This window comes from Pipra filicauda, unplaced genomic scaffold (assembly GCF_003945595.2).
Source record: "Pipra filicauda isolate LSUMZ 115617 unplaced genomic scaffold, ASM394559v2 scaffold70_size2993248_pilon, whole genome shotgun sequence".
Taxonomy (NCBI): Eukaryota; Metazoa; Chordata; class Aves; order Passeriformes; family Pipridae; genus Pipra; species Pipra filicauda.
This window is the reverse complement of record NW_024104876.1, coordinates 2,145,812-2,162,237: the sequence shown is the minus strand read 5'-3', so window position 1 is coordinate 2,162,237 and position 16,426 is coordinate 2,145,812. Positions and strand designations below refer to the sequence as shown.

General features: G+C 38.5%; 1 protein-coding gene across 6 annotated transcripts in view; it reads left to right on the top strand.

Annotated features, from left to right (window-relative positions):
- ASB7 (ankyrin repeat and SOCS box containing 7) overlaps window positions 1-15,568 on the top strand; it is a 32,123-nt gene extending 16,555 nt beyond the window's left edge. For 5 of the 6 annotated variants that reach the window (XM_027714796.2, XM_027714798.2, XM_039389157.1 and 2 more), the window contains 2 exons: window positions 1,257-1,862; window positions 11,813-15,568. In XM_027714796.2, coding sequence (XP_027570597.1) covers window positions 1,257-1,862; window positions 11,813-11,952 — 746 coding nt within the window. In that variant the 3' untranslated portion in view covers window positions 11,953-15,568. Of the gene's footprint in view, window positions 1-1,256; window positions 1,863-4,132; window positions 4,299-11,812 lie in introns of all 6 variants that reach the window. The other variant, XR_003539566.2, reaches the window with a different exon arrangement.
- The last annotated feature ends 858 nt before the right edge of the window (window positions 15,569-16,426 follow it).

The following is a 16,426-nucleotide window of genomic DNA, read 5'->3' as shown; positions in this document are numbered from 1 at the left end:
TATTACCATTAAGTCTATTGTGAAGATTCTGATTTGCACTCTATGGTGTTACACTCTAATACTGACTCTTAAGTTCATTGTATGTGAGCAGCTTTACAGTAGGTACTGTCTGTTCTAAATGCATTTAACAATTACTGTTTGATATTCTTTATTTTCTTTTTTCTTTTTCCTTTCTTTTCGTCTTTCCTTTCTTTTCTTCTTTCCTTTCTTTTCTCCTTTCATTTTTTCCTTTTTCTTTTCTTTTTCTTCTTTCCTTTCTTCTTTTCTTTCTTCCTTTTTCTTTTATTTTTCTTCTTTCCTTTCTTCTTTCCTTTCTTCTTTTCTTTCTTCCTTTTTCTTTTCTTTTTCTTTTTTTTTCTTTTCTGTTTATTTCCCTTTTTTCTCTTCTTTTTCTCTTCTTTTTCTCTTCTTTTTCTCCGCTTTTTCTCTCTTTTTTCCTCCTCTTTTTTCTCCTCGTTTTTCTCCCTTTTTTCTCCTCTTGTTTTCTCCTCTTTTTTCTCCTCTGTTTTCTCCCTCTTTTTCTCCCCCCTCTTTTTTCTAGCTCTTTTTCTCTTCTTTTTCTCTTCTTTTTCTCCTCTTTTTCTCCTCTTTTTTCTCCTCTTTTTTCTCCTCTTTTTTCTCCTCTTTTTTCTCCTCTTTTTTCTCCTCTTTTTTCTCCTCTTTTTTCTCCTCTTTTTTCTCCTCTTTTTCTCCTCTTTTTTCTCCTCTTTTTTCTCCTCTTTTTTCTCCTCTTTTTTCTCCTCTTTTTTCTCCTCTTTTTTCTCCTCTTTTTTCTCCTCTTTTTTCTCCTCTTTTTTCTCCTCTTTTTTCTCCTCTTTTTTCTCCTCTTTTTTCTCCTCTTTTTTCTCCTCTTTTTTCTCCTCTTTTTTCTCCTCTTTTTTCTCCTCTTTTTCTCCTCTTTTTTCTTCCTCTTTTTTCTCCGCCTTTTTTCTCCTCGTTTTTTCTCCTCTTTTTTCTCCGTCGTTTTTTCTCGTCTTTTGTTTTCTCCTCTTTTTTCTCCTCTTTTTTCTCCTCTTTTTTCTCCTCTTTTTTCTCCTCTTTTTTCTCCTCTTTTTTCTCCTCTTTTTTCTCCTCTTTTTTCTCCTCTTTTTTCTCCTCTCCCCCTTCTTTTTTCCCCCTTCTTTTTTCCCCCTTCTTTTTTCCCCCTTCTTTTTTTCCCCTTCTTTTTTTTTCTTTTATTTTTCTTTTATTTTTCTTTCCAGTGCCAGATCACTATAACGCCTTCTGATTCCTCTTAAATTTTATTTTAACCTCAGCTGATCCCACGGTGAAGGACTTGATCGGCGGCTTCACGGCCCTGCACTACGCGGCCATGCACGGCCGGGCGAGGATCGCGCGCCTCATGCTGGAATCCGACTACAGGAGCGACATCATCAACGCCAAGAGCAACGACGGGTGGACTCCCCTGCACGTCGCGGCCCACTACGGCAGGGACTCCTTTGTCAGGCTCCTCCTGGAGTTCAAGGCTGAGGTTGATCCGCTCAGCGATAAAGGTACTACCCCACTCCAGCTGGCCATTATCCGGGAGAGGTCAAGCTGTGTGAAAATCCTCCTGGATCACAATGCCAACATCGACATTCAGAACGGTTTCCTGTTGCGATACGCTGTGATCAAAAGCAATCACTCCTACTGCCGAATGTTCCTCCAGAGAGGGGCCGACACAAACTTGGGTCGCTTGGAAGATGGACAGACGCCCTTACACTTGTCTGCTCTTAGAGATGATGTGCTTTGTGCACAAATGTTGTATAATTACGGAGCAGACACTAACACAAGGAACTATGAAGGACAGACCCCACTGGCTGTTTCAATAAGTATTTCTGGAAGTAGCCGACCCTGTCTGGATTTCTTACAAGAAGTGACAAGTATGTATGTAAGAGAAGTTAATCACAGGACACAATGTCCTCTTAAAAGCCTTCTTTGAATTTAGCCCCAGAAAAAAAAAAAATGCTTGCTCTCTGCCCCTTGATGCTATTTAAGTGCACTAGAAAATTTCTGGGAAGGTGAAGGGATTGTGATACTGGGAATCCTTTCCTCGGCAAAGGTGCTGGTGTTAAGTATATTTCATTTAATTATTTTTGTTTAAATATCTACAGGAAGCATTCGTTTTAAAAAGAGTGAACTGTAAAATCTCATTTTATTAATGGCCTTAGCACGTAAGATGTTTGGGGTTTGTTTTCTTGTTTGTTTAGGGTTTTTTAGTGTCTTTTGTTGTTTTATTGCCACGCAAGTCCCCTGCAGTTGCTGGCTTTTCCCTCTGCACTACGAGGAGGGCAGGAAAGAGCTTTGGCTTCTTTGTGTTCTCCCACATTCTCTCTCCTTCCCTTCCCTAAACCAGACAACAAAATGCCATAGTTCATCCCTGCAACTTGAAGGGGTTTCATGTGCTGTGTAGCTTTGATTTGATTTTGTTGGTGTCTTTGAAATACGAGAGATTTTAACTTGTTATGGCTTCTGATGCTTAGAAATAAGTATTAGACTCCTAATATTCAGGTCACTTTTGATGAGTAGTTTTTGGTGTACTAGATCAACTGTAAGTTTTCTCTTCCTCTCTCAACATGGAATGTTGTAATAGTGTTTCATAATTATAGTACTGCCTAAAGCATTTAGGAATTGCTGATTAGCATTTAGCAGAGTTTGCCAATTCAAACATGTTAAGATGGCTTGATAAATTATTATCCAGCTAGAATGATCTTTGCACTACAGAGGATGGGGTATTTCATGTAGCCCTTTTTTCTCCCCTAAAACTCCTTCTATTTTTTTGGAGGTTGTATTTTTTTTTTTAAATGAGAATTAGGCAACAATATAGTCTGTAAAGAAACTGAAAGTCAGTGTGGGCTGGAAGTGAATCAGCTGAGATCTGTTGTCAGTAGCTGACACAAATGAGCATTTGGAATTTCATTTTTGTCTTCATGATTGGTGGTGTTGGTTTTGCTCATACGAGAAATTGGATTTTTGGAAAGGTGGAAGTTGATAATAAGAAATGCAAGCGATTAATAGATTTTTAGTTTAATTTTTTCTGCCCCTTCTCATTCAAACACATTTCTTTCGGGTTTCCTTTTTGGGAGCCTCTTTTTGGAGCACTGTCAGGGATTTTAGAGATGATATAATATCCAGACTTGAAATTTTTCCCAGTCTTGGGATGTATCAGTAACCGTGAAGGCTTAGGCTGCTTCCCTGTTTCCTTGATGTCTAAAGACTGATGGGAAGGGTTACTGTAACTTTCAGTTTTCAGATTCCGTACCTTAAGGGTTTAATGTTAAATGAGAAGTAGATTCTGCTACAAAAAAAGAGGCTTTAATTTCTGGCCAGTGTAACAGTGTTGGAACTCGCCCAGTTTTGTGCTAATGGAGGGAGAATTGGGAAAGCAGTGCTGACAAAAACACTCCAGCTCTGTGCTTCTGAGCAAAATAATTATGAATATATGTTTACAAACAGCTATAAACAAACTCTGCTGCTGCCCCTATTATAAATACCCAAACACTGTCTTCCCTGGTTTTCATGAGTAATTACTTTAATAAGATGCTGTATGAGAGATGAGATGGATAAAGAGCGAGCTGGGAATTTGGACGTGGAGTTCCCAGTTAAGCCTGACTGTGCACAGGGAATTGTTGAGATCTTGTGCTGTAGCACTTTGGGGAAGAATCTTGTTTATGAGTCTAATGCAATATGTATTTTCCAGAAGAAAAATTTACACAGTTTTTAGGGAATTCTTCCCCTGGAATTCTTCCTGAAATACTTTTGTGTTTGGTAACAGTGCCTGGGTCGTGGGGCTTAATGGGAATTTCTAGTTTGTTTATTTAAACATTATACTAAGTGCTTAATATAGAAATCCATAGCTGAAAGTTTTATGTGTGCACTTGAAGTTTTGAAGAGTGTATTTGATAGTAAAACAGGAGCTAGTTTTTATTTTTACAGTAGATTAATGTTTTTAAGCTTAAATATTAATAGATATGAATTATGAAAGTTGATCTGTCTTCAAGTGAAAGCAGATGAACGCTGCATATAAATGGGATACTCTTTATTAGTCTGCATGTAAGATGTGAGTGGCTATTTTTTTGTACTTGGAAAACGTATTTGTACAGTTTCAGTTCCTCAGAAAACATCATCTGTGAATTTCTTTTTGTTTTGGTAGGTATTTAATCGGTAATAAGGGCAGCCTTTAGCCCAGGTCCCCCGTTGGGAGTGACAGGCAAGAGACCAAGCTCTCAGAAATACTCAGTATTGGCCCTGAGAGTCTGCAAGAAGATATTGGATTTTGGGGTTTGACCCTGAAGGTCTGATATTCTTCCTGGTTACAGGTAGAGATTCCTTTGCTCCTAGAATAATTCCAAGAGGAAGTTATTCTATAGTTGTGTTTCAGTATTTAAGCACACAGCTGGAATTTAGGAACAGCAAAGCTTTTGATCATGAGCCTGCTGTTGACTTGGTGTTCAGACAGTCACTCACGTATTTTTCTTTTTCCCCTTCTCTCTTTTTCACAACACAACAATAAGTAAAGTCTCCCTGTGGGGAAAAAAAAACCAATATTGAAGATGAAAAATACTCAAATGACTTTATGGATCACCTTTCTTTTCCTTATCTGTGTTACGCTTTTCTAGTCCAAAAAGCATTTATTGGCAACCACCATAGTTGGTTGTATATATGTGTGTGTGTGTGTGTATATATATATATACAATATAGCACTTGAGACCATCTGATAAAGGGTTAGTTTGGAGCAGTGCAATGTTCAGATTCATGTGGTCTGAACCTGCCTCTTCAGGAGTGTTGATGGGGTAAGTTTGGAATGCACTAAAGCAAATTAAAATAGAGATGCATGTATAAATATATATGAAAATAGAGATACATAGAGACTTCTGTTGGTAGTGTATGTATCTACAGAATTAATGTGCAATCATCCTGGATGAAATTATATATTTTGCAGCTGAAGTTGAATGGGATGTGAGAATGTTAAAACTTAGAGAACGCGGGAGGTAGGAAAAACGCCAGCGTTAGAAAAATACTTCAGTAAGCTTTAAGGTACTAGAAATTCTGTTGGGATCTTAAAAAAGGGAATTAAAAAAAAAAAGCTTGTAAACTTCCCTCTCTCCATAGCTCTCCTTTAATCGAATCCCTGCTCAGATAAGGGGGCAGACTATGAGGAGCTGGGCGGGTTGTGTGTCTGTGTCAAGGCAAAGAGCTCAGAAAATGGATCAGGGCAGAGCAGTGTAATACGTTGGTAACAGGTATCAGAGAACTCATTTCAGATCTGGAACGAGATCTAAAGGTCACTCAGTGAATTCAGCTACAAATATTTCAGCTGCATTCCTTTTTTTTTTTTTAATTTTTCAAAGGGCAGATCTTTGGCTCTGACCAGAGAGTGTAATTTTGTGTTTAAATTTATGTAGCACTGTAAATGTGCAGAAAAAAACTCAGAAGTCCTGTTAAGGAAATCCTTGTACATTCTTTATCTCTTTGCTAAATCAAGATAAGTTTTCACTAGAATTTTCTTGCTTAAACTGGAAGAACATTTAAAAAAGTTTCTTTGCATACTTTAAACTTTTATGGATACAGAAGTGTCTTAGTGAATTAAGTAGATTTCTACATGTTTTATTACGTGGATAATTGCAAGAAATGATATTTTCCTGTTTGTTATAACGTAGAAGAACTTTACTGGAATCACAGGCTTTGACTGCTTGTTTCCTTGGGTACTGCTGAAAATCTTGCAGTAATGATTGTGGTTTGCTTTGTCATCCAGAGTTACACAGGGAACAGGGATAAAGGGATTATTTTATAGTTTTCTACCTCCTCATAGTGCAGTTGACTGTTCATATTAAGTAGTTGAATCACTTTGTGTAGCTATGGACAGTTATATAGTTTGAAAGAATTTTTTTGAGAGGCCTATGTAGAAAAAAAGTGAAATAAATGTTTTTATATGTGGCATTTAAGGTACAGCCATGCTCCCCTCCCACTTGTACACCTGTGCTGTACTCTGCAAAAATAATGTAAAAATAGCATAACAATGCATCTGAAGCCTGTCTTGGTGTTCAGAGCACTTTACTTACTGTCTGCTAAAAAATGGATGAACATTATGATATTGAAATTTTTCGCTGAATTTCCAAAGCAATTTCAGTGACACTGAATTCACAGCAATGTTAAAAATTTAAAAAAAATAATCTTTGCAAGCATATTCAAATCTTCATTGCTAAATACACCTGTTAAGTATAACACTGAGCTTTACTGACATCCTGCTTTTTCATATATAAATTTTCAGTCCAAAATGCACTCCTTAGTACGTATTTTCTGTGCCAGATACACCAAAATTCAATAGACCTCTAAAACTCACTGTGGGGAATTATTTTTCAGAGAGCAATGAAAACATCCTTCAGGCTCGGGCATTCTAACAGAGGCACACTGAACACAAAATTAAATTAGAACTTTTACTTGTACGATACCCATTTAAAAAGAATTAAATCTCTGTTTGCCCTGTGGAGCTGGATACGGGTTCGAGGAGTTCATTCACTTTCTCAGTGAACACTCTGAAATTCTTTCTCTCTTCATTCACCCCTTTATGCCTTATATTAATATTTTTAGACGTATACATTCTTGATATCAGCTTCTTCTGACATTGGGAATGCTGTAAAACCAAATATTGTTCTGCTGCTGTTGTTTTTTACGGAGTCCAAGCCAGTGCATTTCCTAAAGGGTTTTATCCTGTTGCAGTGAGCAGCTGAATTCCTGTTCAGCTCTGCCACAGCCATTCCCTAGGTGATCCCATCCTCTGCCCGTGATCCTGTTTGTCTGTGCATCCTCCCCAGTGTGTGTTTGTTGGCTGGTGGATATGAGTTTCTAGTTGATAAGTTTGATTATCGTTTTATTTCCCTCCCCCCCCAAAAAAAAAAAACCCCTAACAAACTCCATTTGATGCTGTGTTCCTTCACTGCTGTGAAATAAGGGGTGGGTTTAAGGTTTAGCTGCAGATATATTCTGATTTTCTGGAGGAGCTGAGCTGCTGCCAGAGTACATCAGCCCGGTCTCAACGTTTTTTGTAAAATGTTGGAAAAAACCCTTTTATTTTTAAATTTCCTTTGTAGCTAAAAAGAAACTACCAAACAGTTTTTTGCTACTGTTTTCAGGCTTTCACAATTCCCAGGGAAGCAGAGGCTCAGTTTGAGAAATACCACTGTAAGCTTTTTTGAGAGAAATGCATTAATATTGTAGAGAAAACTGTGGGCGGCTTCTGAAATATGTCACTGATGTTATTTTTCATTTTTTAATTTATTCACCAATGGCCTCTCCAGTTCAAACCAATGACACTGATTGTTTGCTTTAAAAGTACTTTTCTTTTAATAGTTAGAACAATACATCAGAGAGGATCTTCTTGCAGCCTCCAGTGTATTAATTTTGGTTATTCCCAAGTTTTCTCTTGGGTAACAGAAAGGTCAGTCCGTGATTTTTGCTTTGTGTTTTGCTCTGTATTTTCAATGGAGAAAAAGGGTGGGGATTCCCCCCTTTCCACCTTTACAGCACTGGATGAAAGTCCCCAAAACTCAGTGTTGTCAGGTCTAAAATGCCTTAATGATCCTTAAATTTAGACCTATGAGGTGAGTTAGTGTTTTATTTCTTGGGGAGGGAAAACGGGCAGGCACAGGTGGAATTGCATCAGCTGCAGAGCAGTTTTAGCAGTGACAGACTTCTTTGTACAGGTAATAAATCCTAAATGGAAGTTTTGTCTGTCTCTGGGCTAGAACAGCAGCCTCTGACATAGAATAAGCAGAAAAATCTTGCAGCTGCAAAAAGGAAAGGAGTGGAGTATTGAGTGGAAATTTGGATTAATTGTAATAATTCCTTGCTGTTAAAATGTGCATTTTTTTGTACTGCTTTACCAGCAGTACAGCAAAGGAATCTATTATAATAACTTACAAAGGCTCATTTCATTATTGGAGTAAAATAATTATTAATTATTTAAGTGGGGAAAAAAGCTCAGGAACTTACTTTGCTCGTAGTTGAAGAACTGATCTAAATTTTACACATACTCGAGTCTGCTGCATCTAGATAGGAAAAAAATAAAAGCAATTCCTCTTTAGTCTGTAACTCTGTTTTGCCTTTCTTTTGTTTGGAAGAAGCTCTTCTGTCATTTTTGGGACACAGTACCCAAGAATTACACTAGTGGGGATTTTAGCTTTCCATTAGAGCACAGAGGGAGGCAAAAGATGAACTCTGCATCTTTTTTCCTGTAATTAATACTTCTTAATTTGTTCGATTACTGCTATAAAGCTTGCAAAATAAATTGAGTGAAGTATTTTATGTTCTGGTGAGCACATCAGTAAATCTCCAGCTCCAGCAGGTGTTGGGTGCCCTGAAGGGACCTGGGGTTGTGTAACAGCCCAACAACCACCAGGGTAACAGGACTAAGGTGGCCCTTTATGGCTCAGGGATGTGTTGGGTGTTTTTAAGGTGATCAGTAGTTTTATGTCTCGGTTTTGCATGATAGTGGTTATTAGGTCAGTGGTACTTTTCATGTCCGTGTGGGTTTTTTGTCCCTCTCACTTTTAATTCTCTTCCTTTCCAGCTTATTTGCCCTAAATAACTCCCCACATTTGTGATGCAGGATACAACCAAAGTTGCTACTTCCTAATCGTTTTTAAACAGAACTTTATTCATCATTTAACTTGTCTTTAACTTTGCCAAATTACTAATAACATTTTTCATTTGCCAAACTAAGGTTCACTGACATGGGTCTGTAATCCTTTATTTTTTTTCTTTTTCATTCAGATGCAACCAAGAATGAGTAAGTGTTCCAGACACCGTTTCTAATAAATCACAAATGCATTAATAACCCTGGAATTTGCAAGGCGTGACCTAAGACACCAACAGCCACTAGATGTAGCAACTGGTGCTTAACACTGGAAATGTCCATTGTTAACACATTCCCAGGAAATATTTTTTAGGCTTATCAGGGGAAAATGTCATACATTTGATAATCGGGTCTTTTTGAATTAACTGATGACCAATTTCTTCTGGGTGTTTTAAGTTGTCTGTTCCTTTATGTTCTCAACAAACCCGTAGGGTGTTAATTAAAAGGCATTTATTTCTGAAACCAGAAATCAGTGTCTCATAGCTGATTTATTGTGTACTCTGCTACAAAAAATGCACATAGATCTCTAGTCCTTTTTAACTTCTAATGCTGCTGTTTGCACTTAACTTTTGAAGTGGTGAATCCTTTCATGAACCCTGTTTGCATTCACATTTAAAGCATTAGAACCATTTATTTATCACCATCAAGATTCCTCTGCTTGGTTTCTTGCCAAAAGTAACTTTCCTTTTCCTGAAGCTTGAACATTCAGCTGTTGTCCAAGTTGTCTAAATTCTTTCCTTCAGGTGGAAAAAAAAAATTGCTAAGAAGAAACCACCAGTGAACAAAGTAACTATTGGTCTGTATTCTGAGTCTTGCATGAAGGATATAACTAAAAATAAATTGACATTTAGGTATCGTGATGATAACTATAATAAAAGTATTTTCAGTTACGTGAAGGAAACTCAAATTTTCATGTTCTTTAATTTCAAATCTAATTTCTTTAAAAGCAGACTGAGTCTGTTCTCATGCATTACTTCTGCTGGCTTACCTCAGATAATTTTAGTGCTTAAGATAAATCCCGGTGTGTACCTGTCTGTCAGCCCATTTCTATAGGAGAACCCACGCAGGGGGAAAACAGGAGGAACTCGCTGCAAAGGGTAACTGAAACCTTGGACAAAATGCCCAAAACAGGAAATAGTTTCATAATCTCTCTACTCTGTGCTTAGCAGGAAAGTTTAATAAACCCATAATGTCAGTGCTTATTTAGCTGATAGATTGTTTGTTGCTGGAGGAGGAGGAGGATGGAAGAAGGGACGGGCTCTGGGGGGGAAAAAACCCTCCTGTCCCCTCCTAACAGGTTTGGGGTGGGGAGCTGACAGCAAACACTGCCCACCTGCACCAAGCCCTGTCCAGAAGGCATTTCCTCTGGAAAATGTCCTGCTTAATTGGTGGCAGCTCAGGAAAGCTAATTGGAGACTCCATCAGAGTTATTTAAAGTCTCTCTTGTTGGTTTTCTTGCTGCTTTTTAAAGAAATGATTGATTCAAGCAGTCAGCTCAACAAAATCACCTGCCTGGCTCTGCAAAAGCAATCAGCCTTTTACCATTGACTCTAATATTATATTATAATACAGATATCTTGTCAGATTATACAGATATCTTATTATACAGATAATAAAAAACCAAAGTAAGTTGCTCTGTTGACAACAGATTATCTTGATGCCAACAGAAGCACCTCCGTCTCTCACGGTGCCGAGTATTTTGACTTGGACAAAGTCAAAATAAAGTCATCAGGTGCCATAACTGTGTCATGGCTCGGAGAAAAGAAAAATAAAGAGAAAAGAGGCTTACACTGTTAAGTGGATGATCAAAATATTGATTAGCACAGCTTTGATGTGTTACTGGAATAACTCCAAAAAAGCTATGGCAGAATGAGGGGAAAAGCACAAAGACAGGCAGAGATTTGGAGTGGTTCCCGTGTTGGGGGTTATTAACTGGAGTTTTCAGCTTTGGGAAGAGGTACTGAGCATGAGTGGAGGACAGAGGTTTATATAAAGGTATGTAAATCATGACTGGCGTGGGAACAATTATTCATTATTTCTCTTGTAGCTCCAAGAATGGCAGGCATGCAACGAAGCCATCAGGAAGCAGATCTAAAATAAATAAAATTACTTTGTAGTTTTCCAGCCAACGCCTAATTATATTGTGAAATTTGTTGCCACAGGATGTTTTGGATACTGAAAGTATGAATGGGTTCAAGAAACATTAGGCAGATTTACAAAGGGCAAGCTATTCACAGCTATTAAAGACATAGATCTGTGTGCAGTCTCTGGGTTAGGAAGGCCCAAAGGCACCGGTGCTGAAAGCTGGAAGGGTTTATTGGGACAGGATTTCTCAATGTCTGTTGTTCTGCTCTTTTTGTCTTTCTTTCTGCCTTGGATCCGTTGCTGGGTGCATTCAGATAAAAGACTAGATTAACCTTTCTTACGTTTCTTTGCATAGGAGACCAAAACCCAACTGTTTTTCAAGGTGTTTGAGTAGTTTTGCTGGTAAGAGTTTGAAAGAGAACGGATTGTTTTGGAAAATCCTTGTCAGAAATGCTGAAGTTTGTGTGATGTCAGTAAAGCTTTTCCTCTGTGGACAGTGGTTAACTCACATTTTCATCTCTTTGTTTGACAAGGTTTTGGCTGCATCCAAAGCCTGAAGGCTTCATCTTTTCATTAAAAGGGAAAAAAAAAACCCTCAATCTTAAACTCTGCCACGCGATCTTTGAGTAACTTTTATAAATCCTCACTCTCTGAGGAAACTTCCCAGTCCTGTTACAGTTGAACTTAGAAGGTTTTGTCTCATTGTTTGAGAGAAAAGCAAGACTGAGGGTTTGTTTTTTTCCCCCCGAGTTACAAGGGAACAGGGTTTTTCTCCCTGTTACAAGGATAGAAAACAAAATCCACAGAAAGTTAAATGGAAGAGTTATGCTGTTCTGCAGTGCATAAGCATATGTTGCCACCTGGTGGGAATCCTCCTATGGATAATCTCACTTTACACTGGCATCAGTAAAATTGTGTGCATGTAAAAATGCCTGTAGGATTCATCCCCTGATTTCACTGAGTTCATTAGAAGGTCTTAACTCCCATCCTTTCTCTCTGGTAATTTTTCCCTTCCCTCTCCCTCTTAGAAAACAGCAATCCCCAGTGATTTTACTGATGTCTTGAAGTATGCTTGAAGTGCGATCCTTTTATGTGTTCCTTTTGTCTTTTCAGGACAGCCCAGGAACTTGCAAGATCTATGCCGAATTAAAATCCGTCAGTGTATAGGCCTTCAAAACCTCAAACTACTTGATGAACTACCCATTGCCAAGGTCATGAAAGACTACTTAAAACACAAATTTGATGATATCTGATATCCATGAAGAGAAGAACTCTGAGCAAGTTTAGTTATATTCCAGATACTGAAGAGGCTTGTTGCCTTGCACAAAGTATATCCTATGCAAATTCTGATTTTTCTGTGAAGTCAGAAGGCAGGTATACACTTCCTTGGGTTTTTTATACCACACGCTAGAAGGTCTTAATTTTTGGTTTCTTGGTCCAGGTTTACAAGGTCCAAGCTTTCTATACAATGTTGCATTTTAAAACTTGCTGTTGGTTTTCTGTTTGTTCTCACCTTACCTGTGCAGCCTTGCAGTGGGGATGGAAGGCGGCCCCTCGAGGGAAGTGGTTGGTTTGAGTTGGATGCTGAGCAGTGATTCAAGAAAATAAAAAGTTTGGAAATCAAGGCACCAGTCCTGCAAAAGGATACAGAAGGACCTCCAGAGCCCTGTCTGTTGGGCCCCTTGTCTCTGCCAGGTGTATGTTTTTGCAGGACAGAGGGAGGAGTTATAATCGACATGTCCTCGGGTACTGTATGAATATAATTTGGAAATGGAAGGAAAAAATGCAGTTACCCTGTTCAATTTGAGGGTCCATACATTGGCTTTTTTAATTATATTTTTCCTAATTACTCTACTCGGGATGCCCATAAAATTCAGGCCCTCTTTGCTGACATTCCCTGTTAAACGGGTGGCTGTTTGTAAGTCTGTTTTTACCAGTGACAGTACACTACAGAGAGGCATAGCCTCTGAATTTTTTACATTAACTTAAGAGGAAACAAATTTAGATTTTTTTGAAGCCAATGTATTCTGTTGCTCATAGAGTGCCTCCTGTGCAATAATCTCTCTGATGTATTTTCCCTTTATGTGTGATTCCCCCACTATTCCCCATTTAGTCTCAGTGCATTATTTGAGAGAACAGGAGCTGCTGCCTCACTGTAGTGTTGATGTGACATTACAGAAGTGATGCAGCAGTTGCTGTCCATTATTATTCCCTGGATTTCATGAATGTATAACCTGCTTTATTTCACTTTCAGTTGGAATTTTATCTACGGGTTCTCAGCCAAATTGTGTCCACTTAAAAAAAAAAAAAAAAGAAATTGGCCAAACCCTTTTGTTTTAAAAGCAGTGACGGATTTTTCTTTTTTTGGTTGCTCTGAAATTGTTTCGGGTTTAGAGAGTGGGAAGTGCACAGAAGTTATTAAGATTTTACATGTGCATTAAAAAGAAAAGCCCCATTCACACTGGAAGTTTAAATTGTACAATTAATCTGAAAGGAGTACTGAAATCTGGCTGCTGAATGTGGTTTTCATACAAGGTATTCAAAGAGCCGTTAAAGAGTTTTTGTTTCTGATCATAGGAAAAAAAAATCACTTTGTTGATCGAAAGAAGATTGGGCCAAGATGTGCAGTTGTTTCACTGTCTTTATTTCCAAGGCGTTCCAGAGTCATCATAAGGTTCTTACCAGTGTCCTTTACCTTTCTTTTGGCATCCAAAAAAGCCTCTCAAATATCAGGAGTGGTTTTGTACCAGTTACACCAGTGGAAGCGGGAGATGAAAGGAACAGTGGTGGCTTTTAAATGTCATGCTGCCACTTCCAAAATATTCAATATTAAAAATAGGAAAAGCAAGGTGAAGCAGGTATACTCACATTATTTTAACTGTGCTAGTTCCTTTTAACACCTCCTAACCCCAGAGTGCAGCTCCTTGAACACGAACCTCATCACTGCTGATGGATGCACGGGAACTGTGGCAAGCAAGGAGGATTATCCCTCCCTATTGTGCCTGGCATTGCATCAGGTTTCCAAACAATAAGGGATTTTGGAGATTCATGGCTCAGAGGATTGGTGATGGGATGTTGAACCTTTTTATCTCCAGCTCGTGTGGGTTCAAGTCCAGCCTGCTGGAGCAGTGACCGAAAGTTCTTGTCTCAGCAGCTGGAACGAGCAAGTCCAGCCACACACCAGGTTGTAGAGCTTTGTGGAGCTTCCTCCAGGTTGTGTCTCTGGTGGTGGCACCGTGGCAGGGACAACCTGGGGGTGTGGGTGGAGTGGAAGAGCTCTTGTGTGTGGTGGTGTCTGTTGGCTCCCGTTGAAGCAGAAAAGGTCGAGCCCTTCTGATCATCGAGCTCTCCAGGGCTGAGACAGGACACACTGGCAGGTTTAAAGCATAAATCTTCTGTTTTGTGACATGAGATTAGGAGCTTAAAATTGCTTTCTTTAAAAACAAAAACGAAAAGCAAACTTGGTATCGTTCACTACATTTGTAAGTTGGTCTCAAACCAATGTTCTTCCCCGCTGAATTTTTACAGTCATATTTTCTAAGGTAATCTAGAGTATATTTTAGTTGCAATCTATATTAAGGCAAATTATTTGTTCTGTCTGTTGCTGTGACTGAAGAAAATTATGGAAGACTTTGTTGGTAACAAGAATGCTATTTAATGAAGAAATGTGTAATTCCATTATTTATTGTTTGAGGTTTGTTTTTTTGTTATTTCTTTTAAGTAAACTGACATCTAAAGGGAACACACAAATGTTTCAGGCCAGTAAAAAGCCTTTCTTTTAAATGAGTTTTCATCCCCTCCTCTCCCCAAGGTGGAGGGAAGCCCTCACCCTTTTTTACAATGCTAAGCCATCTCTTGTAGCTGGTTTCTCACCTTAATTCTACAAAGCACCTCAGCACACGTGTCTCTGAAAATACTGGTAGTCCTGATCTCTATCTTCAGTTATCCATGTGCTCAAGTGCAAAGGAAGTGGGATTATTCATTGATAATCCTATCCAAATTTCAGTAATAGGGAATTTGGTCTTTTTTTTTATTATTATTATTTTCAATGTTGTGCACAAATAGTTTGAAGGACAAACTGAGCTTTGTTTTTCATTTGGACTAGAATGTGGAAGGAAAAGTGCATAACATGGACTTGTGATGTAGCCTCGTTCCGTTACCTTGAAATTCACGGTTGAACACTTTTAATAAACCTTAAAAAATTGGCAAACACACCAAAGAATCAATATGAGTAAAAGACTCTGATCATTAACAAACTGCAAACCTCATCCTTTAAAACAAAGCAGAAAGTTTTTGTAAATATTTATGTTTATAAATGTACAGCAGAGTAAGAGTGTTTTTTAGATTATTTAATTACCATATTTCTAAACTATTTACATTATAGACAATACTTGTTAGTTTGAAAAGCTCGAGTGGTTTTTTTTGTTTTGTTTTGTTTTGGGTTTGTTTTCTTTTTTTTTTTTTTTTTTTAAATTCATTATCACTCATGCTTGGAATAACTCTGGCTTCCTTGGAATAGCATGGAAAATTCAGTTTTCTGACTCTGGTTGGCAATCATAGGAGAACCACATCTGGACGAACTCATCAGATAAATACCCAGAGGCAAAAGAAAATATGTGGTGTGTTTACCAGGGTGGGCTGGGCTGGATGAAAAACCTGCCCACAAGTCCAGCTTCCATAACTCTGTGTTACTGATACCATCATGTATTTTGTTCTTCCTTTGCAATGTAAGTTTTTTGCTTTGGGTCAATTTGAATTTAAAAAAAAAAAAAAGAAAAAAGAAAAAAAGTTAAACCTGGTTAAAACCTATTTTTGGTTTATGTTCTGTTTATTTCTAATGTAATGTTTTAATAACATAATACCACTTTACACCTTTTCTCTCAATGTTTGTCTCTCTCTTCTGCTCCTGTTCCCTTCCCCAGTGTTACGTTATTTTGGGCAGGTGTTTGGGACTCAAATTTGCCCCCACGAATGGGAGTTGTCTCATGAACTGTAAGGTGACTTTTTACCAGTAAATATGAGCATAAAAGTCATGGAATGGTTTGGGTTGGAAGGGATCTTAAAGCTCATCCTGTTCCACCCCCTGCCATGGGCAGGGACACCTTCCACTATCCCAGGTTACTCCAAGCCCCGTCCAGCCTGGCCTTGGACACTTCCAGGGCTGGGGCAGCCACAGCTTCTCTGGGCAACCTGTGCCAGGGCCTCCCCACCCTCACAGTAAAACAAAACCCACTCTAGAACTGGGCTTTGGAAGGGGGAACAAACTGGTCCTTGCTATGAGTGGTTGGGTTTTCCCTTCTCAGATTCCAGCTCAGCCACTTCAGGGTTTTCTGACAGGTTCACCTTTCTTCCTCAAGCTCATATACTAAGATACAAAAATGGACCAAATAGAGGTCATATTTTGGTGTCTGTTTACTACTTATAAAAGTTAGATAAAGGGGATGCACGTGAATATTCCTGGCACACAAATTGTAACTGGAACATTCGGTTTTAGTCATGAGAGCAATGCACAACCAAAAGTTGCAGTAAGGTTTTGGACCCTAAAAATTGGGAGTGGAAGGAGACTGGATTTAAAGACGTTGCTGCTGAAGGGTAATAGGGAAAAAATGATGTTTTCATTGCTCAGTAGCAAACAACACAAACATCACAGGGAGAACATTCAGTGTCCATCCACCAGTTGTGTTTAGAGCTGTGGATGGTTGTTACTAACACACTGGTCAGGGTTTA